Source organism: Bicyclus anynana, chromosome 21 (assembly GCF_947172395.1).
Source record: "Bicyclus anynana chromosome 21, ilBicAnyn1.1, whole genome shotgun sequence".
Lineage (NCBI taxonomy): Eukaryota > Metazoa > Arthropoda > Insecta > Lepidoptera > Nymphalidae > Bicyclus > Bicyclus anynana.
Genome location: NC_069103.1, coordinates 9,633,376 through 9,660,687, shown reverse-complemented (window position 1 = coordinate 9,660,687; position 27,312 = coordinate 9,633,376). Strand labels below are relative to the sequence as shown.

At 35.3% G+C, this 27,312-nt stretch overlaps 2 protein-coding genes across 2 annotated transcripts in view; one reads left to right on the top strand and one right to left on the bottom strand.

Annotated features, from left to right (window-relative positions):
- Window positions 1-721: 721 nt before the first annotated feature.
- Window positions 722-23,947, bottom strand: LOC112044363 (lysM and putative peptidoglycan-binding domain-containing protein 2). Its single transcript, XM_024080188.2, has 4 exons — window positions 23,751-23,947; window positions 23,360-23,646; window positions 9,020-9,244; window positions 722-7,235 (listed from the first exon to the last, which is right to left on the bottom strand). Exons 1-3 carry the CDS (start codon window positions 23,919-23,921, stop codon window positions 9,037-9,039), a joined length of 666 nt encoding a protein of 221 aa, XP_023935956.1. The 5' UTR covers window positions 23,922-23,947; the 3' UTR covers window positions 722-7,235; window positions 9,020-9,036.
- A 331-nt stretch (window positions 23,948-24,278) lies between these two features.
- Window positions 24,279-27,312, top strand: part of LOC112044362 (myosin-I heavy chain) — a 102,426-nt gene continuing 99,392 nt past the window's right edge. The window contains exon 1 of the mRNA XM_024080187.2: window positions 24,279-24,510. The gene's annotated coding sequence lies outside the window, so the exon portion shown is untranslated. The remainder of the gene's footprint in view (window positions 24,511-27,312) is intronic.

Genomic DNA, 27,312 nt, shown 5'->3' with positions numbered 1-27,312 from the left:
CTCTCAGAATGAGGGTTTGCCGCGTGTGGTAAGAAGGTAAGGTGGCAAAGAAAAGCGTGTTTATCGATCGCCGTTTACTGTTCAACTGGTTTAATATTGCTAAATACATTGGGTTAGTAATGTTTTCTTGAGTTCTTAGTATCGACATGTGTGCGCCACATGTCGACTTTACAATTTGGAACGTTGTAAACTTATGGATAATCTATGAACTAAATATTAATGTGGATACGCTAATAATGTTTATACAATAATATTTATATGGATAACGCTACAAGGGGTTAGTCCTTAGTCCACCCTGCTAACCAAATACGGATTGGCAGACTTCACAAACGCAGAGAATTAAGAAAATTCTCAGGTTTGCCGGTTTCGTCACGATGTTTTTCCTTTACCGTTTGAGACACGTGATATCGATATATTTCGGACCCTTATTCCATGTACTATGCGAAATTAATATTGTTTATATTCAATTTGATACGAGTCAACTTTACCCTATTTTAGCGTACTTTATATACGACCTGTGTGTAGCGACTTCCGCCGAGACATTTCCGAGACGTACCTAAATAAAGATCTCTCAAACCATAAACAATTGCAAAAGTTTTAACAATAAGATTCTTGGAAATATTCGGAAAAAAAACGACTCGCGATAGTTGACCTCTATTGTTAAATTTTTATTTAATTTTAAAAACATGGGTCAAAGGTAATTAAAAATAAAACTATAAAATTCAAATAAAATCTTTATTAAAGATTAACATCAATGACTCGATTGATAATTACTTACAACTAAAGTGTGATTAGTCATGATATTATTGTTCATTCTTACATTACCATAGACTATCAAGCTCAACATTCATTAAATTTTAAAACACTTATATAGTTATTTAGTGCCGAATCACGTTTTTATACACACTATAAAAGTTAAATAACAACAATAATTATTACACAAAAAAAAAGTTTTGGTATTTTCTGGATTAAGGTTCGTACAATCAGCTTAAAGTCCTAGGGTTATATCTGCCAAAATAGCATTCTGGTTCGTTTCTGCATATAAACTGTAAATATACCGCACGTCTTAGCCCTCGTCTGCGAAGTACACAAGGTGCGGGGTACGACGACATAGAGGCAGTGGCGTACACTAGGTGTTCAATTAAAGTAAATGCTAAACATGCAATTTATACTAAATTGTAAAAACACTGTTTAAACCGTTTACGACATATTTTTTTTTTATTCTTTACTAGTTAGACTACAATCTCACCTAATGGTAAGTGATGATGCAATCTAAGATGGAAGCGAGCTGACTTGTTAGGAGGAGGATGAAAATCCACACCCCTTTCGGTTTCTACACGGCATCGTACTGGAACGTTAAATCACTTGGCGGTACGTCTTTGCCGGTAGGGTGGTAATTAGCCACGGCCAAAGCCTCCGCCAGCCACCACAAAAACATTGAAAACAGAGGTCCCCAAACTTTTTTTTCTCAATGACCACTTTCTAATTTAACTGGTTCTGGTGGACCTTCGGATAAATTTCTATACAAAACTCAACTAACAATGTGATTAGATTCACCTATGAAAATTTTTGTTTGCAACTGAATTAACAGCCACCACGAAATAATAGTTAAAAAAAATAATGAGAATTGATTACTTAGTTAATTAATTACTTTAATGAAAAAGTTATGTCAGCCAACTTTAATTTTTGATATCTACTCACAGCTCAAATCAACTCACAAATTATTTAATTCTGAAAACTCCCCATTCTGTATGAAATCAGATACATTTTCGTGGACCCTTGCTTACAAATCGTGAACCCCTTTTTATGTGACGTCAACGTAGACCCCCGACGAGTCATCCGTAGACTTCTGAGGGTCCTGGACAACTTTGGGAATCGATGATTATTACGATTAATATTGTGTAGTCCCTTAGATGTCGTTATAACAGATGTTGACTGTATTCTTAATCAATCTCTGGGTATACCTGGATCTATGAAGTGCGGTATTCGTATTCTTCATTCTATCACGAACAAACGCGTTTTGCTCCTGATTTTCTGTCATAATACCCCGCACCCAGGGGCTGATTTAAGGGGCGTCTAGGCAGATTTTTAAAGGCGGCAAATTTGACCCAAATACATTTTCTTACTAGAGTTAAATATGTATTTTGGTAGATACTGTACAGTACTATAATATTAAAAGTTACATTTTTATTTTGTGTTTTTTTCAGTTTTTTTTTTGTGTCAAATTGTATTTGTGTTAAATAATAATTTAAGGACTATTTTTTGTCAATGTTCCTACTACAGTTCAACTTGATATTTGGTTAATAGATTTTCTGTATATGTATTATATTACATTTTGTATATAGTTAGGTATACATAATTTAAAAGCATTTCAGTATGTTTACATAAAATAATATACAGTGTGTTTTATTTTTGTATTAGATCAGACATATTATTCTAAGGCATTAAGTTTTCAAGATAACCAATTTCTTGACGATTATCTATTTAAATTCGTTGAAGTTATTAAAATAACTTTCAAAGAAATCACATTAAAGCTATATTCTATAGGTGTTAAAATATTTTAACTGGGAAATGAAATTACATGTGGTGTACACAAGCATTTCTAACTAGGGTAAGGTAGGTTCAGATCATCGAAATTGATAAATTCTTCACCAACATAGGTAACGGGTGCTTTGTGTTTTTGTATACAGGGTGCTCGGGAGTATTTCCCATAACTTCAAGGTGTTGACGAGTCCACTCATAAGAGCCGAAGTGCTTAACTAATATTTTTCTAACTAAAAAATAAAAACTTTTCATGTTTTCATACAAAATAATTCAAATAATTCCGACTATCCATGTAACACGCGCCTTTATATATCCTTGTATTTTAAAATTTTAAAGTTTGGCTACGTCATAATTATAAGGATGCGTATCAGGGACACATTTTAGGATCTATTTACAAAAGAAATTACTCCGAAAATATTAATTTTAGAATTTTAAATTAATTAAAAATGTTCAATGAACATGTAGTTCATTGAACATTTTTAATTAATTATTAGTAAAGAATATAACCTCAAAGTTATGGGAAATACTCCCCAGCACCCTGTATAAAAGTGCTCGCCACTGACCGTTCAGTATAAAATAAAACACACTGTATAACACATCGAACAACAGCGAGTCACAAGTAACAAGGGTACCAAAAAGATTTCTATCTACATTTTAATATACATTTTGTATAAACATATGGACGACCGGAGAAGACACCTCAGTACGCTAACTAGGTCATATTTATACACATCAGTTATACAATATACATTCTGTACATAGATTACAATTATGTATACAGGATCTAATTTAAAGATGCCGATCGACTGACTTAGCAATGTTGTATCGTATTTGATAAATGGCGTGCGTAAGGTTGTCGATCAGGGTACGCACTAGTAAGAAAAAATTAACCAAACTGGGAAAATCTGCATTTACTAAGGATTAAGGAAACATCTCTTAGGGTATGCAGTACTTTAATGCATATATGAAGTGCACGCCACTGTTGATAATGGTCTTTAAAAAAGTCGCATTTTTATCATATAACAATAGTTTTAGGAATAAATACTTTTTTTTTTCAATTACCTAAGAAAAAAATCGTGAAACAACATCACCCAGACTTTTAGTAGAATCTTTCAGTTTTTTAGTTTACACCTCGAAAACACTCAGAAAATGGTCCATAATTAGGAAGTTACAGAACATTCAATTGCAAAAAGGTCAATACTGAAATATATACTTCTCATCAAAAAAATCGAAACAGTCCGCAAGTAGGTACTGTTCAAGCGGCATGTTTCGTTTTTTTTTGATGAGAAGTATATTTCTGACTCACATTTGATAGCTAACTGCTTTTATTTGAAGACAGTCGATCGGCACAAGTAAATTAGATTATATTAATTATTGTACAACTATTTATAAAATACAAAAAACAGCCAAGCTTATATATAATTTGGTTTAAAACAAGCCAATCTTATTTATATAATAAATCATATAAAAAACAACATACACCACACTTTGCATTTAACCATAACACGTTTTGTTGATAAAGTCTTTACAACTAAAACAACTAAGCTTATAAAACCTATTTCTGCTTTCTTTATAAAGGCTTCTATAGTTACTATGAAAGAAATCAAAATCACAACAGATCATTTTAACATATATAATTTTATTTTTATTAATTAAACATTTGTATGCCTATTAATGGTTAAACATTGTTACCTAATACATAAGAACATCTTTTTATAACTAAATTTAATGTTTCTTGCAAATAAAGGATTCTGATTCTGATTCTGATCAACCTTAAACCTCAAACATTCTCTACTATGAAAAATTCAATTTATAGTCGACTGGTCACTTGATAGTAGTAGATCACAGATTGATGTAACTTAACACAAAAAAGACGTATTTCAGTTATTTTGATTACTAAACCGATTTTCATGAAAATATTAAAAAATGAAAAAAAACATCCGGTAAAACTCATCGTGTGTTGACCGCGATGTGCATTTGAAGCATTATTACTTCAACCATACACAATGAGTTTTACCGGTCGTCATGCCGGCAGCGCTGCATGTATGTGGTTATATTGGACCGTGTGTGGCTAGCATCACAGGTTCACACGAATATAGTCGGTCTAGATGTGACACCTCATAACTAACAATTTTTGGTGATAATTGATTTTGATGCAGAAAGCTTCAAACAGCTTTTCCGGCGGTAGCCCGTAAATTTCTTGTAGTACGTACATTAAAAACGCTTTTGGTCGCATAAAACGACTTTTATTGATACCTAAAAGATGTTTGTTGTCTCTCCTGTAAAGACCGACGATATACTGGTATCAGAGTACTATAACAGTATGCACACAAGATTCGCATAGCCTATATTACCAAAACGTTCTTGGATTGGATAATTTTTAACAGTGTCTTCACTCTTGACATTAGGTACTTGCACTCAATAATTAAATGGTGCATAAGCATTTTTATATAATTCTAACAATATTTGCTTAATAGAAATTCTAAAAAATATTAAAACAAATTTAAAATAGGTGATGTAATAAGGTTTATTACAAAGTTTGAAAAAAGGTAGGGTAGTTCACCAACCATAACATATAATATGTTTTATTTCTAATTACATAATTTATTTTGGAATATTTTCTATCAACCATTCAAGTACAGCTAATTTAGCATCACCAAATCTCTAACAACAACAACATTTACAGCATTTTTTGTAATAAAGCAATTTTTGGAATGTCCCAAAGTTGAACAAACTACCCTACCACAGCCAAAAACTAACATTTTAGTAACTGGACTAAATTATCTGTCATGTTTAGGTCTAGATTCATTTAACTATGCGTTTTCTACCTTCATTTCTTTGTTAGTAAACAGTACTCATCAAGAAAGGTATAGTTCAAAAATTCCAAATATTGTTTTGGAAAAATTATAAAGAAACAATATTTTACAAAATTATTATAATTTTAATTAATTCATCTACCTATCCTTAAATAGAGTGTAAACCTTTATATATGAAGTATGCGGTATCTATTGAATAGAAGAGAAACTTCAAAGGATTCTCAGTTCAGGACAAATTCCAAACTATGTTCAATTGACCAAGCAATAAGGAATATGCAGGTATTTTACATAAAATATTGTAACACTGTTGCTGTTCTTTTCGTCAGTTCGAAAAAAAATTGGTCAAGTACCACAAGCCTGATCAAAAGACCAAGTTCCATAGATAACATGAATTTAATACCGTGCATGTACTAACAGATAACTTCGAAGCTGGTTTTGTATTATGGGGCCAAGCAAACTGGGCGATAGTTTCATAAGGCTAAACTCCTCCGAAACAAGAACAAATGTCCATTTTAATTACTAAAACCACGCGGGTCATTGTACGCGAGAACAAAAGCCTTCCGCGATCCGTCGAACCTCAGATCAGCCACTGATTCCCGCGGCATCACACACGGAGTTTTTCGCTATAATACAATCGAACACGCAGGTCACCTGATGTAAAGTGATCACAACCGTCCATGTACATTTACTACAGCAGAGGCACTGTTAATGCTTCCTAAAGTCATTTAAGCTGCTTCTGTCTTCGACAAAGAGCCATATTTTTTTAGTAATATTAGTAAAAGTAAATAATAGAGACGGCATCTAGTCGCTGCGAGTTTCTTAGCTTGTCACGCGATTCTGCGAAAGTGTGCAGATTTAAAATAAAACCCACAAAAATTTTTGGCGGCAGTCTGCCCGAAAGTCAATTTAATTATTTCTAAATATGTAGTTAATCGTTTATTAAATCTGGTCTGATTTATTGCGTTTATCTCAAATCATTAAGCGTACGGCTTCTGTTAGTAAAAACTCGGTCCAATTAAAGAAATAATAATCACAATAGATCAAAAGTTTCACAGTAATTTACTATCTAACATCACTTGCCGTAAAGTGTTAACACCGTACTTGCCGTAAAGTTCATAGATCGTGTAGTGCGGCGCCTCAGTGAGGTTATCGTTCGGATTGCCTTTAGTACCAGTGTTTGTATCTGACAGTAAGTAGTACAGTAAAGACTTTATTTGTCCATCAATTTCTTTGGTCTGCAATGTTAATGAATTAAAACTGTTCTGAATGTGCACTTAATTTTTAAAAAATAATTAAACATACAGCTTCTGTTAGTAAAAACTCGGCCCAAACATCACGATAGATCAAAAGTTTCACAGTAATTTACTATCTAATATCACTTGCCGTAAAGTGTCAACACCAAGCGTGTACTATCAGTTCATAGATCGTGTCGTGCAGCGTCGCTGTAGTGAAGCGCCTCAGTGAGGTTATCGTTCGGATTGCCTTTAGTACCAGTGTTTGCATATGACAGTAAGTAGTACAGTAAAGACTTTATTTGTCCATCAATTTCTTTGGTCTGCAATGTTAATGAATTAAAACTGTACTGAATATGTACTTAATTTTTAAACCGGTTTTATCAAATTGATTTGATTTATTGCTTCTATTTTAAATAATTTGCTTCTGTTAGTAAAAACTCGGCCCAATCATAATAGATCAAAAGTTTCACAGTAATTTACTATCTAATATCACTTCCCGTAAAGTGTCAACACCAAGCGTGTACTATCAGTTCATAGATCGTGTCGTGCAGCGTCGCTGTAGTGCGGCGCCTCGCGGTGATCGTTCGTGCGCTGTGACGTCACAGCGCCGAAGCTTCCCGCTCATTCGAATCGCGCATATCTGGAACGATACCAATAGAAGTATATTGCAATGTAAAAATAAGTTGTCTAATGTACCTAATCATTTAGCCTTACAGTTATTTATGAAATTGTACATCTAATATTATAAATATTGAATAGAACTTGAAAGTAGGCATTACATCGTGGAAGTTAAATACTTTGCTTTCGCAAAAAACCCGATGTTTCCAATTGTTTATGTTCACTTAAATACCAGGTGATTAACATGCACGCTCCTAGAGATCAAAAGTATATTAAGCTGAAGCAGATAAAATAGTTTGCCAACCCTCGTTGTCAGTATGATAGATCTAGGCTCCATGTCCCCTATCATAATTATAAAGGCTAGACCAGAAGGCCTAGGATGCGTGCCACGAAATATCTCATGACGAGAGAGACCAAAGGCCCATTTAAAGTAGAAGGCCAGAAGTTAGGGGGCGAACATTAGTAAAAAAATGTGGGAATAAGCAATGAAAAATAACCAAATTTCACCAAATCAAAATCGTTGTAATTTGGAACTTTATCACTTTCTTTTTTCTAATCTTAGATAGTGATGTGTATTGTTTAAGTATATTTATTTATTTATTTTATTTATTTTTTCTAATCTTGATCGTTAACCGTTTTGATTTTTTTATTTAAATGTGCAATCATTCCTAAAGCCTCAAAAAATATTACAAAATCAATTGATTTTCTTAGAGACAATAAAATAATTTCTTTAAATAAATATTGCATTCCATGCAATTGCATCATATTATATGATGGGTAGTTCGAAGAGCCGATGGACGTTGGGGTCCCAAAGTGCTGGAATGGCGATCCCACACTACAAAGCGCAGTGTTGATAGACCCCCCACCAGGTGGACTGGCGACATCAAGCGAATCGCAGGAATTCGCTGGATACTGGCGGCTCAATATCGTGATGTTTGGAAGTCGGCTGGTACTTTGGAGACCTAGGGCTACAAATCCGCCGCTGTCTTCTACTCTCTCTTTCGTCCCAACGAGACTGACGAAATATCTCGTTCGACTAATGGTAGACGTATTGTAGTGGGCCATTAAAATAGGCTTATAATGATAATTAGATTAGACACCTGCGCTGTCTCGACCGCTACAACTGGACCATATTGTCGTGGGCCCTTTCCAGGCGTCTGAGTGAGCTGTCCACCCTGCAGCAATGCGTGAGCGCGGCGGGCGGCAACATCACCCCGTCATACCACGTAGCGCGCCCAATTAAAACTATCGCTCTCTCTTTCATTGCGTCGTGACGAAAGAGAAAGTGCTTGATAATATTTCTCTTTCCCCTCACAAGATATATTATCGTTGACTTATGCTAGGCCTATTATAGTAGGCCGTCATACCTATCCTACTAATATTATAAATGCAAAAGTTTGTATGGATGTTTGGATGTTTGTTTGGATGTTTGGATGTTTGGATGTTTGGATGTTTGGATGTTTGTTACTCTTTAACGACGCTACTGATGAAGCGATTTGGCTAAAATTTAGAATGGAAATGGATTTTACTCTGGATTAACAACGAGAAAATCCATGGTTTCCCGAGGTTTGCGAAAACTGATGATTTTAATGATATGAATGTTTGATACTCTTTCACGCCTCGACTACTTAACCGAATTAGCTGAAATTTGGTATTGAGATATATTATAGCATGGATTAACACATAGGCTACTTTTTATCCCGGAAAAATCCATGGTTCCCGAGGGATTTGTGAAAGACTAAATTCCACGCGGACGAAGTCGCGGGCGTCCGCTAGTAAGCTAAAGATGATATTGAGATAGCATACCTGCGCTGTCTCGACCGCTACAACTGGAACAGGTCGTCGTGGGCCCTCTCCAGGCGTCTGAGTGAGCTGTCCACCCTGCGGCCCTGCGTGAGCGCGGCGGGCGGCGGCGGCAGCGGCGGCGGTATCACCTCGTTGTACGACGTGGACGCGCCCATGGACTGCGACTGTCGCAGGCGCGCCGTCGGCCGGTGTCGGACGAAACTGTCCTCCAAGTCTTTGACGAACCTGGAATTGAGTTGAAAACTTGTTAAATAAACGTCCTTAAGGTTTGGTCATGTGCATTAACTTAAACATAATCATATCTTAAGGGAATTCGCGCTAAATACTTTTGTTAAGGGCTTATTTAATCTTACTTACAGGCAAAATAATTGAAATTTTTGTACAGAGATTTTTTAAACATATGATTATATTCGTGGAATTCCTGTCAGTCTTGTGAGAATGCTTACTAGGTAGGTACTCTTGCCTTAAAGATGCACAAATTGTAAGTGTTAGGAAATACAGAAGCCGGAAGGGCATTCCACATCTTCGCTGTTCTTATTAGAAACGTCGATGTGTAACGTATTGTGCGAGTCGTCTGAACATCGAATTTTGTACGGTTATAATTATTTTAATGTATTTTTTTAACAAGCATTTCAAATTATTTTTATCCCACTTCTGATTAATATAGAAGGGGCGTCACAGATTACACAATTAAAATGAATAACCAAATAAGAGGCACAGTAGGTAGGAACGTTGTATGATAATGACATACAATGTGATGATAACGATGTATGATAAACAATACATACACAATGTAAACAACACGAAAAAGCCTATACGGGTTAAATATAAATATGTTTCGCTGTCTATACAGTAACTATATATATTTAATTTTTATATAAAGTCAAAACAATAAGAAAAATAAGTATATCTTATGTAACAAATATGTAGCTGAGTACCTATCTATACGATAAGAAATTGCGCATTCGCTGTGTCATTTATAATTAACACTGTCAAGTGATATTTTAATTAGCAATACCTGCACATTCGTTAACATAGTGTATAATAACAATACTTAATTAAAATTTCCTTTCTTTTAATTTTCATTGAAGGTTGTCTTTTTTTTTTCTTTACAAGTTAGCCCTTGACTACAATGTCACCTGATGGTAAGTGATGATGCAATCTAAGATGGATGCGGGCTTACTTGTTAGAAGGAGGATGAAAATCCACACCCCTTTCGGTTTCTACACGAAACGCTAAATCGCTTGGCGGTACGTTTTTGTCGGTAGGGTGGTAACTAGCCAGAGCCTCCCACCAGCCAGACCTGGACCAATTAGGAAAACTTCTATCGGCCCGCCTTGGACCGAACCCAGGACCTACGTCTTGTAAATCCACCGCGCATACCACAGCGCTAAGGAGGCCGTCATGTCTGTATATCTATAGAATTTAATAATAATATATTAAATAGGATTTTTCTGTTGTTATATTATGGGTAAATTTAAAGCTTCCCTTTCTGAATTTTAAAAACTTATCTTTTCATGTCTTAGGTGCTTGGAATGGGCTTAAAATTAGTTTACTCAGAAGTCAAAATACACCAACTTGCAACTTGCAAGCTCAAAAATTCCCTAAACATTGAACGGAACGGAGATTATAATTAATTCACACAAAGCACTGTTGACCTTCAACTGAAATGAGCTGAAAATAACATTGCAGGGTATGCAATCACTTTTATTAATCCTTCCTTCCTGTAAAACGATACAAAACGAAGTATGTCTCATGTAGGGTTGTCAACTAATTGTACTAAAAAATTGTACCATATTATAGGTCTGCATACTATATACTGTTGAAGAAATATATAGTACGCCAAAATATATTTTCAACACTGAAATCTAACAAAGAAATCATTAAGTAATTTTAAAACTTTATGAGCATTCGTTTTCGAGAGATGTAATAGCGAACTTGTCTAACTTATTGAAATCCGAACTTAAAACGAACGATCTAAGAAAATTAGCTTTTCTTTTTCAATAATTAAAAACAAATATACAGTCGAATTGAGAAACCTCTACCTTTTTTGAAGTCGGTTAACTACATGTGAAAAAGAATATTATATGACACTACTATTTTAGACAAAAATACCTATTTGAAAAGTGAAAATAAATGTGTTTTTATAAAATATATTTTAATATTCACAAAAATACTATATTTTCTTTAAGCGTACTATATCTTTTATAGCTAAATGTGAAAAATTTTATATTTTTGTAAAGAAATGTTGGCAGCCCTAGTCTCATAATACAAGCGTTTACAGCGAGTATACACAAAGACGTTCAGTGCTGAATTAAGATCACACGGACAATTGTCGACTCACGACCTCCTATGGTAATAAACGTTAACACTATGAACTTTATTGCAACGACATAAGATTCAATATCACAACGTATTCTACAGGTTTATAAAATATGACGAACGCTTGGCGTCGTAAAACAACCAAATTTCGGTACGCTGTTATGAAAACACCACTCTGAAAATAGTTTTAGTTAACCAGTGTAGCCCACGTGAAATAAGTTCCGCTGCAAATTCTGGTTAAAAAATAATGATACGGTTCGTTTCCTGTAGGATGGTACGGGTGACAGTTCGACACTCTTGAAAGTTTACCGCGATTCACGATAATAGTACGCATTATGAACGTCATACAGGCGATTGTCACCGTACCCATGCTATCTGAAAAACACTTTAGAGGCGTAGAGTTCTCATTTATTGGTTGTTTTAGTAGAATTTAATGTGTATCCTTTGATTTTTGGATTTCAATAAATTTTCTGATATACTTACATAATTATATTAACTTTTCTCGATGAAAGAAATGAGGACCTATTGCAGTTCGCTAGTTAAGTCTTGACACTCAATGCAAATTTTCCTTTGTATTTAAAAGCAATCTTATTCTTATCTACTCACCAGCAGGCTAATTCACTAACTTTGACGTATGTTAGTTAACTATATACGAAATTGAGATTCTATGTAACAAATGTCATCCGGTGCCTAATGACAACCCTTCGTGGATATCATACATTTCCCATTTGATTTGATGTTTATTTTAATAGGTTATTAATAAAGACCAAATTATTGAATAGGCCAACAGATGGTAAGTAGTAAGGTCGCGTACAAGATGCATATTCACTCTTGTTTTAAAGATCCCAAGAAACGCAGACCTCAGAAGGACATTCCAGTCTCTATTATTATGAGGAAAGACACAAATAACTTTTGTGTATTTCCTCATAATGTTAGAGAGGATATATTAAGTCATATGAGCATCAAAAAAATAGGAATTAACGAATATAATAAGACTTAATAATGTATTACAATAAATAAATAAGGTCAGCCTTTTTAGAAAAACGTTGGTCTATTAATTAATTACCTTGAGACGTGTATTCCAGTGGATATGACCTCTGCTTTCAATTCAGAGGTCGTAGGTTCGAATCCGGTCCGTGTCAGTTATGTGCATTTTAAGAAATTAAATATCACGTGTCTCAAACGGTGAAAGAAAACGTCGTGAGGAAACCTGCATACCAGAGAATTTTCTTAATTCTCTGCGTGTGTGAATGCTGCCAATCCGCATTGGGCCAGCGTGATGGACTAAAGCCTAACCCGTCTCATTCTGAGAGGGTACTCGTGCTCAACAGTGAGCCGAATATGGGTTGTTTATGACGATTTGCATATACGTAGATTACCAAAAACGATAATGTTGTCGCGTTGTGCTAATTAAATTAATTAGTCAAAAATAGTCCACTCCTTGATAATTAGAACCTAATTTTCCCTGTGTAAATTTTCAGCTGTAAATTAGTTTACTAGTAGTTTATAATGCTCTTTACCAAGGTTACGAACGTTAAATACCTAATACAAAATTTTCCGCTTCTCATGCATAATAGTGAGGTTTTTCTCTCTTGCTTACGTTAAACGTAAGTAGTCAATATTTGTTCGTCTCTTGACATTGGAATTGGAACAAGAAAAATAAATAATACGTAAGTATCTACTGTTGTCTGTAACAATAAAATGTTCTTTTTCTACCAATCTAACGATGATTCTAATGAAAACAGCGTTTATTAAAAAGTAGCCGACGCCCCGTGCTTTCACTCGCGTAGTTCCTGCTACCGGGGATAAAATACAGCCTAATACACTCTCAAGTAATGTGGTTCTCTCTTGGTAAAATAATTTTCAAAATGGGTTCTTTAGATCCAGAGATTACCCCCTACAACATCACGAACTTTTACCTGTATAATCTTAATATATAAATGCGAAAGGTAATTCATCACGAAATCTTGAAACCGCTTGATGTACAAAAATGAAATTTGGCAGGTAGGTAGTTGCAGTAGACATCCACTTGACTAAGAACGTATTTTACAAGAGGGCCGGATTAAGGAAGTCTAAGGGCGGACGAAGTCGCGGACATCTGCTAGTATTTATATAGAAGACTAGCAGACCCGGTCAAGCTTCGCTTTAACTTACACTACTACACTACACTTCTTCCCTATCCCTACACTACCCTACTCCTACCCCTACCCTACCCTACCTACTAACTTCACATAAATTATCTACTAAATAGTCCGAACAAAACCTAATTTACATTTAGTTCAGTTTAGTTCTCGTCATAAAATTACAACTGAAAGTGGCATTGATAGGTTTGTAGGTAAGTAGGTCTAATACAAGCTTAACGGCGGTAGCCGATTATGGGGTTTGGTGTTGGCTTTGGAAGGTAGCAAGTTTCGAGTGTGCTGATCCTAATTGTGCAAGCATAAAGCTGGTTTTAAAGCCACACTGACAAGACGCTGTCATCTCGGTGCCGACCACCGCACGCGCTGATAGCTACGCGTTATTCTGAAACGCTCCCTAGAAGTTCATACATTTCGTTTGTCAGCGCCGACGGTCAGCGTCCGGTCAGCGTGACTCTAAAACCAGCCTTAAAAGTTTCAATATTGTTTACGGGACATCATGAGAAATCATGTCTCCAGTCGCCAGAAGCTTAGCTTCGTGTCAACCCTTCAATGGACCCTTACAGTTTAACCTGTAAGGCGTTTTTTAAAGGAATACCGCGAAGCTAAGTAACTGATAACTGGATTGAATTACGCGGCTGAAACCGCGGGGCGTCTGCAAGTCAGTTCAATAAACCTCAACCCTGTGACTGTGACTTAAAAGGCTATAAATTAGGACTGCCCACTGATTTAAATGGTAAACACACCGCCAAATAACATTTTGAAATATTATACCGTTCTTGAAACGCAGTCAAAACTGCCATTTAGAAACTTTCGGTGGTTACGTATCGAAAGTTCGATAACACTGCAGTCACAAAGCATAGTACGTAGAACTGGTAAAAGACAAAATCAATAGACGTTCTTCCAATAATGGAAGGCGTTATTATTTCATGAAGCGGTAGGTATTTTTTTATCGAACATTGTTATAAGTAGATTATGGTAAGTAATTTTAATGTACAAATACACATTATAAAGATGAAGAGGATTATATGGAATGTAATTAATAATACTTATAAATCCTTACTAATATTTACCCAATTTCACTGAATACTCCGATTCCGGAGGGCGCAGGTTCGAATCCGGTCCGGGGCATGCACTTCGAACTTTTCAGTTATGTGCATTTTAAGAAATTATATATTATGTGTCTCAAACGGCAAAGGAAAAATCGTGAGGAAACCTGCGTACCAGAGAATTTTCTTAATTCTCTGCGTGTGTGAAGTCTGCCAATCCGCATTGAGCCAGCGTGGTAGACAATTGGCCTAAACTCGAAACTCTCATTCTGAGAGGAGACTCAGAGCTCAGTAGTGAGCCGAATATGGGTTGAGAATGATGAATACTAATAGACGTATTGTTAATACACATTATAAGAGTGTATCTCTAACAATGTGTATGTATGTAAAGACTAAATCATGCACAAATACGTACAATTTCCAAATTATAGATTAGACCTTCAGACGGTCGTTCGAAAGCTGACTGACAAAATCTACATTATCTTGAACAAAACCTCAAGCAACACCTAGTTCAGTAGTATTAACAAAAACATTTTAATGTAAAGTAAGGCTTGCACTGTAATTAATATCTTATCAGATCTCATGGAGCGCCTCTACAAGCCCTTCCCTAACACTTCCTAACTTTATTATTAAATAGTGTTTTATCAAAGTGTTCTGCGTGAAAAGTCTAAGGTTTTCTACAAACCACTTTAACCACAAAAACATTCGTTTCAACTGATGCAACTCTGTGACAACTTTTAAACTAATAAGTTAATAAGCTAACACAATCCATTAATTCATAGGCCTCGTCACCGTGAAGCTATTAAGAGCGCGCAGCGCGTCGGTACGATGTGGATAAAATTCAGAGCGCAAACGAGACGCCGAATTATGACTTTCACGTGAGTAAAAAGCACGGAGCGATTGACGCGCGCCGCAAATTTTATGACGTGAGCGCCAAAACCATTTTTACCTAATTGCAAGTAAATTAAACAACATAACGAAAAACAAAATGGCCATGTTCAAGATATATACCTAATTTTCTATACAAAACAAAAATTTAAGAAAATAAGTTTGCTTTTCCTGAGATTGAAAGCAAAATGTGAGCAAAACATGTATTTTTCAAAAAAATAAACTATCGAGAAAAGTATTTTGTATAGTCATAACGAAGCTAACACTTTGAAATATCATTTACCCAGATATCAGGCTCCTAACTTTTCCAGAATCTGAGATCCAGAACCATTTGTAACCACCAAATTACATATTGCACACTCTTAAAGCCACTTTATGTATAACGAACTTATTACATCTTCAACGTCCGTTAAAAATCTATCGTGCGAATGAGGGCTAAAGTGAAGTGATACGAGAATAATTTGTAAGCTTCCGAAACTAGGCTACTGACGTCAAAAGACTAAAGATGTCAAGTTTCTATAGGTCAGGAGATGACACTTCGATTACTAAGCCGCCCAGACGGTTAGGGTCAAGTGATTCGGTTCACAGCTCTCGTTATTAACAGATGAAGTTAATGTCAACCTATTATTAATTATCTGCCACATATATTTTTAACCAATGATTATTTAATACTATAGATATGTAACGTGCCTATCACCGAAAGTGATCCGAATTTAGCGACTCCACAGAGCGCGCACATGCACAATTTTGTCTTTACTTACATTATACACATATTTGTGTGTATAGTTTTTACACTTCCTAAACACACAACTTGACATTGTAGACAATACTTATTATGTGTTTAAATAACTTTCGTTGTTTAATAAGTGACTAAGTATATGAAATGAAGGCAATTGTGCACATTTGTCCGCCTCAGTTTTGATGCGCTAATGACCTATCTTTAGTATAAAATGTCGTTGAGGTTTTCTTACTTGACCCCTCCACTAGGTGGACCGAGGATATCAAGCGGTTTGGAGGGAACCGCTGGATGCTGGCGGCTCGAGACCGCTGTGCTTGGAGGTCTATGTCCAGCAGCGGACGTCTTTCGGCTTATAAGGTAGGAAGCATGCCAGATGATGACTTATCAGTTCGGTGAATATACCGTGGAATCGCAATGGAGTGATTAGTTTTAGATAATAAACAAGCAGATTCGAAAACAAAATTATACTGTGAGAACAGAATCAGGTTTTGATACAAATGTAAACTTTATCATTTTATGTTATCTTGTCTCACATAATTGAATATATCATGTAGACTATTTGGTATAAATAGATTTGGGTTAAGCCACGATTACATTAATATTAACTGTATCTATCTAGGAAAGCCAACGCGATAAAATAATACAAGTCAATTATCTATCGTCATTATCAGCATATTATACAACTATTTTAACGACCCACTACATGGCCAGACCTCACTCCTTATAGGAATATATAATTTTGAATGGTGAGTCTGAGCTCCATTTCCCCGCGGTTGTTCCAATACGGGTTGGCGGGAACTACTTAACAATAGTACTTTTGATTATCAACCCATACCAGTCTCCTCTCAGAATGAGAGGGACTAGAATCTCACCACGCTGGCCCAATGCGGATCGGTAGACTTCACACGCAGAAATTAAGAAAATTCTCCGGTATGCAGGTTTCCTCGCGATGTTCTTCCTTCACCGTTTAAGACAAGTCATATTTAGTTTCTTAAAATGCACATAACTGAAAAGTTGGAGGTGCATGCTTCGGATCGGATTCGAACCTACACCCTCCAGAATCGGAATCATATCCACTGGGCTATGGCTCAAACTATAGTACTTACTCAAAATTAATTTAAATAGGTAGTATAAAATTGTATTATTTAATTTAATAAAAACCTTTGCAAAACAATGTCAATCAATCAATCATAAAATTCAATCATCAAAAATACTACAAAATTACTAGATTGGTACTTATTTTCCACTAATAGACACCAGCGACTTCGTCCGCGTGGAATTACCCTTCGAATTATAAAGAACAGTCTTTTAGAAAATGTTTCCACACCCCGGACATTTTAACGAAGGTGGAACTAATATCCCAATTCTAGATTGCCACTGAAAAATTCTTGAAGAAAGAACAGCTGCTATATGAATAACCTAAATTGAAGAAATGAAGTAAGCAATCAGCATTTTACGGTCAATTATTTTGCGTCAACGCATAACTGTTGTCTACTTCTTTAGAATTTAATAGCCTACCAACCTTGAACGATCTTAGTCACACTATGACACTGGTAGGCAAACGTATAGGCATAAAAATGTGTTCTAAGCAACGATATTTAATACTAGACATGTTACGTGCCTTCAAAATCACCACAAAAAGTGATCCCAATTTAGCTACTCTACACAGCGCACACATGCACTTCCAGAACACACAACTCGACATTGTAGACAATATTTTGGTATTATTTGTTTAAGTAACTTTCGTTGTTTACAATGCAGTTAAATGAAATTAAGACAATTGGCCACTTTTGTCCGCCTCAGTTTCGACGTGCGAGTGACATATCTAATAATATAAAATCTTTGGTTCTAAGCCGTCAGTGCATAAAATGAGAAAGGCACCCGTACAGTCATGTGACCGGCGCGGGAGCGTAGAAAGTGTTTCACTCGCAGTAGATTATGTAGACATGTTTTACTATTTGCAAATGTCGGCGAATAGATACATTTTGTCGCTTATGTTGATACTGGAAGGTCCTGGATTCGAGCCCCAGATTAAATTTAGGATTTATTTTATCGATTGGATGAGGTTCGATTCAGCCAATGCTAGATACCAACAATAAAAAAAAATTACCAAAAAAAATTGAACCGACTTCAAAGATGCATTCCTCTAAAAAGCGACAAATAACAACGTACCTATGTCCTCTCTATTGATCGGTTTGAAAGCGGTGATATGAAATAGGTTTTTAAAGTTTATTTTGTTTTTTGGCACCGCCTTCAACCCGATCAATAGAAAGGACATAAGTACGATCTTTGTAGTCAGTAAAAAACATTCCAGTATGACATCGCGTCTGTTTATCTATCAGTAAATCAACCAATCCAGAGAATATGGAGAAACAGAAACGGGGCATTGTTGTTTCCATTTTTAGTGAATTAACTTGCAGACCGACCAGCAGAAGGTCCACTCGATGGTATTTACAAGACCATAGTCTATAGGCATCGGCATGTAAGGAAGACGTCTTACTCTAAGACGTGCTAATCTGTGCGATTTTCAAGCGGCATCGCTCTTGTATATTATACTCAACTTATTACCTAACCTACGTACTCGAAAGTATCTAAATGGCGTATGCGTGAGGTAAACGCTCAACCCCTAGCGCTAAAATGATTTATGGCCCCTGCGTGCGAATAGCGTTCGCGTGACGTCATATTATATGCTTACGTCATATCGGAACTCTTTGTGTAAGTATCGCAAAGATAATGCATACGGGCCGGGAGTTACTGAAGTAATCGCATTTTCAAAATCATCTACTACAAGACGGCTACTACAGCACAGCAGGCAAAAATGGACGACTCAAAAGCAACTAAGCGAAAAATATCCATGCTCCTACACTGTCCTAAAAGTATTATAAAGAGGTATATTATAGAGAGTTTGAGAAATTGTAGGGAATAATCTCTGGAACTTTTGAACCGATTTCGAAAATTCTTTTGCCAACAGAAAGGCACATTATTTTTGAATAGGCTATCTATATTTTATCATATTCTCATGAGAACGGGACCGCCACGTTATTTGCTAGTAGCATAGGCTATATTTTATCCCAGTACCGCAACGAGGACTACGCGTGAGAAACCGCGTGGTGTCTACTAGTAATATATATGTATTTATTTAAATAAAACAATTTAAATCGTCAAAGTAACCCGGTAAGTGGGTATATAACCTTCCTCGGTTGTCACAATAAGTACACCAACAAAAAAGCAATAAAAGATTCATTGTTAACTTGTCACAGTTAGAAGGAGACCAGTAATTACGGTTCTTTGCAACCAATGATAATTTTATACTGTAGATCAGTTACGTCTCTACAAAATCACCGCCAAAAAGTGATCCGAATAACTACAACACTGAACGCACACATGCACAATTTTGTCTTTAATTCCATTATAATATATGTATTTATGTATAATATATAGTTTTTACGCTTCCTGAACACACCCCTCGACATTGTAGACGATATTTAGGTATTATTTGTTTAAATAACGTTCGTTGTTGACCACAACTAACATTGAGTTGTGTATAAATTTCCTCTTGAGCGCCTCATTTTTCATGCGCTAATACACATCTAACAGTATTTAATCATTGCAACTGTCACATATTATTCTTGCTCGAAATGTTCTAAACTTTCAGACATTTTAACAATGGCAACCAGACAAATCTATCTATACTAATCTTAGACTAATAACCTATAGACCCGCAATACCTAACAATTTTTCACTTCAAACGTAAGCCGTGTAACTATGTGCGCGTAAGAGCTAAGTTAATTACCCTCCCCGACACGCACACAAGCGTACTCATCATAGTGTAGCGATGGGTCACGGGCTCCCATTTCGGGGCACATACAACGGCTTACGAATCCTGCGACTAGATACTATCTATGTGCTATAAATCTATGATACTAATATTATAAAGAGGTAAAGTTTGTGGTATTGCAGGTAATCTCAGGATCTACTGAACCGATTTTGAAAATTCTTTTACCACTAGAAAGTCACGGTATTAGTGAGTGTCATGGGCTATATCTATCCCTGTATTCTTACGGGAACAGGAACTACGCGGGTGTAACCGCGAAGCGTCGGCTAGTCTTACATAACTGACTGGTCTTGAATTTGTATCTTGGTTCAAACACCTTCCAACAAAATATGTTAATAAAACTTTGTAGAATGTTTATAATGAGTAATATAATATGTATACTTAAAGTATGTCTTATCTCTGTAGTAAATTTAAAATATTATAATTACCTAAACATTGATAAATGAGTTTAATTAAAGTTAAACTGATAAGTTATTTTTGACTTTTGAAATACCAAAACTAATTATAAAATTATAAACAACTACTGTACAGTTCAACAGCATATTTCCAGTTCCCGTGGGAATAAGGGTACAAAATATAGCCTGTGATACTTACCAATAACGTGACTTTTTAGTGGTAAAAGAAATAACAGATACAGAGCTTACCCCGTACAACACCACAAACATTACGTTTGAGACATGTGATAATTAATTTCTTAAAATGCAAAAGTTGCATGAAGTTGAAACTGAAAAGAAGAGATGCATGCCCCGGGCCGGAATCAACCCCACACCCTCCGGAATCAGAGGCAGTGTTCATATCCACCGGGTTATCACGGCACTATATATTAGTATACTTGTAGACAATTTATAGCACACTTTGTTCAACATGGTTAATATATTAAACCTTAAATACTGTTAACATCAAGTCAATGCCAAAAATACAATAATAAATAAGAGATAGATATGAGATACACACAGACATATAGGCAATAAAGTGAAGTTTGTAAGGGTTCAGGTCTTTTTCTTTTGAAGTAGAGAACCCTAAAGGCATGATACATTTTATTATTATTATTTATGCAGCTTTTCATAATATATGGAATTGAGGACAATAGTAAACTTATGTAACTCCTTTGTGGTAAAAAACCATATTTATATATATAATATCTACTTTGTATATTTATATAATCAAGTGGTAATATAAATATATATTTGTTTAATAATATTATTATTGAATGATCTCGGAAAGTAGAATCAAATTACACATATAATATAGTAGGGTAGCTGGAGGATTTTAGATTTTCTCGAGTGTGGCAGATGAACTTAAAATCACCTTGCATGTTGTTGAGTACCTCCACCAAGTATTTGACCTTAATGTGGGTACATTTTGGGCAACCAAAAAATAACTAACTTAAACGATACTCGACTATAACGTCAAGAAAGTTATTAACTAAAAGGTGTGTTTTTCAAAAGTCAATATTTGACCATTGAATAAGTAAGAAAATGAGAGGGTTACCAAATAAAACCTGTGTAAAGAAGTACCCTAACCATTTTAAGTTTCTGGAAAGACCAGAAAATGTTTGAATATATTGTAGGTTATTTAGTTTGAAGATAGGAAACGTGATTGATGTGGTAATTGACATGTAAACATAACTCAACATATCAGTTCAATGGCCTTAATGTGTAACAAACAAATGCTTTATTGAAATTATTATTATTCACTTCAAAGTAGTAAGATAATTTGTCTGCTAATGTATTATTGTGATTCAGCTAAACTGCTGTTATGAATCTACAGGGATAATTATACAATTGGGCAATAAATTATGAAATATTGTTTTTCTTTTTTAAATTCGTAACAATCTGAAGTGGAAAGCTCTTGTTTTACATGTTACACCAACATACTCGTACATTTGAGAGCTTGATAATAATCTGTTGCATTTCCAGGCATTGTAAATATGTGATAATGATAAGTTTCAGAATCAAACATTATTATCGCCCAGCAAACCCACATAGAGCAATGCCAAAGCTAAGCAGGGAATATGTTATAAATATAATTAAGGAAGAAAAGACCAATTCGAAATAGGCTGATGATATTTTTGGTATAATAAATTCTGATTTTGTCTTCTTTTTATTATAGGCATGCCCCTTAATCTCAGGGTAACTTTATATTTGATAAATCCAAAAAAGGAATCATCCTATAAGATAATCTGTAATTTTACTTTAAGTGGGCATTACTCTACAAATGCTTTTGGAAAATAAATTCTATAAAAGTCTATCTGTATAGACTAGTATAGTAGTCTAACAGTATATCAGTTTTATCAGTTGAGAAAGCAGTTCATATTGTGAAGAACCGAGAAAGACAAATATCCTAGCGTTCCATGGATTCACTGTGTGGGTGCTGCGAGAGAAATTAAGCAGAGCATGGTTCTTGTGACCCATGTGTAGGTTTAAGAAGTAACTAATGGTGTTGACATGTTTCTTGTGGTTCCTCAAACTGTATGTCACTAACACCAGAAAATGTGTTACTACACATAGTTAAACATACAGGCTGCTTACCATATGAGGTTTCACTTTAAAATACAGTTTTCCACACAGCCACCTCAACCTTTGCTATTGCACATTTTGTGTACTTAGTTCTAGATAGATTTGTAAAATGGTGATAAACCAAAAATAAACACTGGCTGAGTTTGTTGTGGGCTAGGACCAAGGTGTATTCTAAACCCTCATTACTTTAATTTTAAGTTTTCAACCAATCGTTATCATCATTATCTAATAATATTATTACGGGACATTTTGAAAGTGCTTGTAAACTAAGCCAAATTAAATAAGATGAATATTGACTTTGGACTTAATAACCCTTTGATAACCCTTAACTATTTGTTTGTAATTAATCTTCAAATGTATGACGAAAGAGATCATACATTCATAGATTAATTCAGGTTATACAATGGTATCCCAGAGATGGGAAAAGGAGGCAAGCATGAACACACAAAAGATGGAAAGACGACCTGCCGAAAGAATGAAGAGGAAAAGCTAGAGACTGAGCAGAGTGACAAAGTCTGGAGGAGGCCTATGAATGGCTTGAAAAATATGTAATAAATGGTGGAAAGCGTGATATATGCTAGAATGCTTTCCAGCTATATCACACATATTTTTCAAATCCTACTTACATTTACATTATATCAATCACTTACATTATCATTATCAGAGAATGGACATCCACTGCTGGACATGGCCTTAATGACTTCCAACCGTCTTATGCATCATATAACTAACTGATTCTTTTTTGAGAGTCAATAGCTATTTTTAATTATCATCAATCACCAATTTAAAGCGAATAGGTAGGTAGTTAGTCTGTGCTTATAGATATTAATAGATAGCATTGAGTACTCACTCACTGTTCTCCTTGGACTTTTCCACATGTTTCTTGATGTTAGCAATAGAGGAGTCCAATCTGTTGAGAAAGTTGTCGAATGACTCTTTCTCGTCAGGACTTCCTGGTGAGAAGTCCCTCGTAGGCATGCCAGCTATGGACGCGCGGTGGCTTGGCGGCGCAGGCTCCGTCACCCTCTCTCCATTCTCATAAAAAGGAGACTCCTTGGTTACAGGAATCAACAAATACTCCCGCAAAAACAAACTATCCGACGCGAACAGACGGTTCGCCCGCCTAATTTTCTCCATCTACAACCAAACAACACAATCACTTTACAACTATTATATTTAGAACGGAGATAAAACACCAACACGAATATTTTGAATATTTTTTATGTTATGATCGCACTCACTGTGACACCATATTTTAATGCAATTCCTTGTAACGTGTCACCCTTCGTCATCACATGTTTGATGTATTCCTCGTTCCTTTTCATGTGATTGCATGTGCTCCCGTATTTCTTCAGAGGACGGGCAGATTCTCGAATTGAAATTCTCTCGTCGAAAAGACGATCCTCCTCCATATTTGACGTAACACAAAATGACACAAAAATCAAAATGACAATTTGAATTTGACAAGGTCATACCAACGAAGTGAGAAGCAAATAATATGCGTGAAGTTAGCCACAAACCTCAGTAAATTTTTGTTAATTTTATTTTCATATAGTATAAAATATGTATAGATAATTGTTTAATTAACTATATTGTTTGATTTTCAGTTAATTAACTTGTTAGATACAAATATATTAATAGATGGCGCTACTATCAGACCACGAGTCTTCCAGTCACTCAGAATTCATTCATTCACCTATTAATCTGCATCTCTGCATTCTTCTTACAAAATCCATTCTGTCAATCAATCAGTCTTTCGTTGTATTTCTTGGGAGGAGGTATAGTGTTGTGCTAATTTAAAATTACAGTTGTTATGAACTAATGATTTGTGGCGATTTGAATACAGTGTAATAATTTGTGTAAGAAACTCATTTACTTTTGCATTATTAAGCTATATTATAGTGTTTTACCTCTAATGGATTGTTGTTTTTTATGCGTATACACATGTGATCAATACAACAATAATTATTACTTTCGTGCACGATTTCTTCGCTAATGAGGGTAAATATAAATGAAAATTTTATTATTTCTTAATTTTTATTATAGTATGATATATAATGGTGTATGGTATTATTTAAATTGAATGAATATTATTGTCCTGCCCCATGCCCCGCACGACACCAGCTGCCTTGCCCGGGCTGCGCTGGCGAAAATATATTGCGAGGGTTGAAGTTACAGGGTAGAGACGTAGACGAGCCAAATTTTATTACTGTGAAGCCATAATTTAGGGGTTTGTATATCGGGCGTGACCCTAATGAATTATTTGATGTACTTCGAACCTAATGTAGTGTACCTACTTTTTACTAATTTAGCACTTGAAAAATTTTCACATATCAAAATACTAAATCTATTTTGTAGTGATTTGGAACTATACTTGTTTACTTACTTATTACTATAAAGTTACTTTATTATAGGTAGTCTGAAGTCTTACTTTATAGGTAAATGCCAGAGAGTTATTGTGATCGCTGAATTTTAAATTCTATGCGTAATTAATATAATACGTCAGTAACGATTTTGTTTATTTTTCACAACACTAGTGAGTACTGAGTAGATAAAACACATCGTTTTTGAAAATAGAACGATTGAGGAAACTCCGAATTCGAACAGTTACTTAAATTCCTGCCAAGTGCAGCTTGATTTAGTAAACAACCTGGGTGTGGGTACGGGATGCGAGCCGGGCCTAGGAGTCAATTATTCTGAATAATGATAGCTTTGAACTTTTTATAAATATTTCTTTATTAAAATTGAGAAGTAGTTCCCTATGTATAAATTAAAATTATTCAGATGCGTATAATTATAACCAAAGCCTATACCTACATATCAAGTCGAATCTATTCGAAGTAAACGTACAACACTCATCATCGCTTTCAATCATGCCTGATTATAATAGTAAAGTGCAAGTCTTTCAATAAATAAAAAATCTTCCCATGATTGAAACGTGTTTAGATGCAAACGGATGGGAATCTATCAGTTTTTGTCTAAAACATCGTTATAGTGAAGTTGGTACTGAACTGCTTCCACGGATTACTCTGTGACTGCTCAATACAGATTGTGTTTGGTCTGAGTAGGTACAAAATCTCCAAAATAGTTTTAAATAACGTTTCAAATACGTGCCCCGTCCGGACCACGTAGGTACACGGCACAGCCCGGTCTAATACCTATAATGCCGTATGGATGATTTATTGATTTGAAGATAGGGGTATAGTTTAGACTTTAGAGCAATTTATATTACACAGTGCATGATTCGTGTCTCGTCCGGACTCATCTACTGACGAACGACACTCGCCTACACCACGGCCGTTCTCGGCCTCGGCCCGGTCTAATAAAATCATCTAGAGCTGCGCAGGCCACAGTGTACGAAAACATATTATCCCTGCGAGGTTATTACAGGTTATACAGGATGCTCGGGAATATCTCCCATAACTTCATGGTGTTTACGAGTCCAAACACAGGAGCCGAACTGCATAACAAATATTTTTGTAACTAAAGCTGACTTTGTTGTGGGCTCTTCTCGGACCAAGGCGCGTTTGGAACCCTCGTAACTTTAATTTTAAGTTTTCGACTATTATTACCACCATTAGATTAAAATAAATTATGACATAATCCTGGCCTTTCAAAAGTGTTTCTACTTAAGCCTAATTGAAATAAATGAATTTAGAATTTAAATAAAAATAAACAATTATAAACAATATTTTTCATACAAAACTAATTCAAGTAATTCCGACTATTCATGTATCCTTGCATTTTAACTTGGTTATGTCATAATTATAGGGATGCGTTTGGGGGACACATTTTAAGATGTATTACAAAAGATATATTATTTACCCCGAAAATATTAATTTTAGTACACATGTTCCTTGAACATTTTTAATTAATTTCGGTAAAGAATATAACCCCAGAGTTATGGGAAATACTCCCCAGCAACCTCCGCTACTTATCTATGGTAGGAGCTTGAGCTGACAAACTTTCAGCTTTTATAAAATGACGAAGGTCTGGCTGTCGCTGGCTCTCCGTCTACTATCATGGTAGCGAATAAAAAAACAAAGTTAATTGGCAGGTAAGCATACCAACGCAAGAAGTAGATGTATAAGTAAACAGATAAGAACTAAAAACTTTACAGTGATTCATAAGCAAGTAAGCAACCTATATTTAAACTTAATTTAACTTTTTTCTTACAAGCAAGCAAACAAAAAATGCTCGAGCTTAATTTCTTTTCTGGTAGTTGAAAACTAATCTTTATGGCTATCAAAATAGAATTCACATTTGTTTAACGAGACGCCGGAAGTCAGGACATGAACCGTACTCATTGATAGAGGGAGGCACTTTTTATTTTAATCGGCGCAATCACGGTTGACTGCACATTCGTTGCAATGCCGCATCGATGCAAAAAGTATCCAATAATGTTTTACGAGTGCATTCGCTGCGATCTGCAAAGAAAGAACGTACATTTTCCATTTGGGAAGCTTAATAGAAGCTTTCATTTGAGTTTGTTTGCTGTAACCTTAGACGTTATTAATGGTCTAAGGCTGTAACTCAATAATTTAATGCATGATAGCATTTTTATTACGTCTAATTCTTAAAATATCTGTTTATTATTATTAAAATATCTGTTTATTATTCTACGTATTATTCTGACGGAAGCTACTGTACAAGTACTCTTTTAATCGTTTATTTTTATTTATAGCGAACACTCCAACCATCTCGCAGCTCGCTATACATATACCTACTTACCTAATCCCAAAAATGTATATCATATGTTAGGTACAAAGATCAAAATAATAAGAAGAAGAAAGTTCTCCCCGT

What these genes read in the sequence shown, in the direction of transcription:
- LOC112044363 (XM_024080188.2), bottom strand. Translation starts at nt 23,921, where the DNA reads ATGGAGGAGGATCGTCTTTTCGACGAGAGAATTTCAATTCGAGAATCT. An exon ending in CATTAAAATATGGTGTCACA is followed by an intron (nt 23,647 to 23,750) that starts GTGAGTGCGATC and finishes GTTTGGTTGTAG; the next exon opens with ATGGAGAAAATTAGGCGGGC. An exon ending in AAGTCCAAGGAGAACAGTGA is followed by an intron (nt 9,245 to 23,359) that starts GTGAGTACTCAA and finishes ACTCAATTCCAG; the next exon opens with GTTCGTCAAAGACTTGGAGG.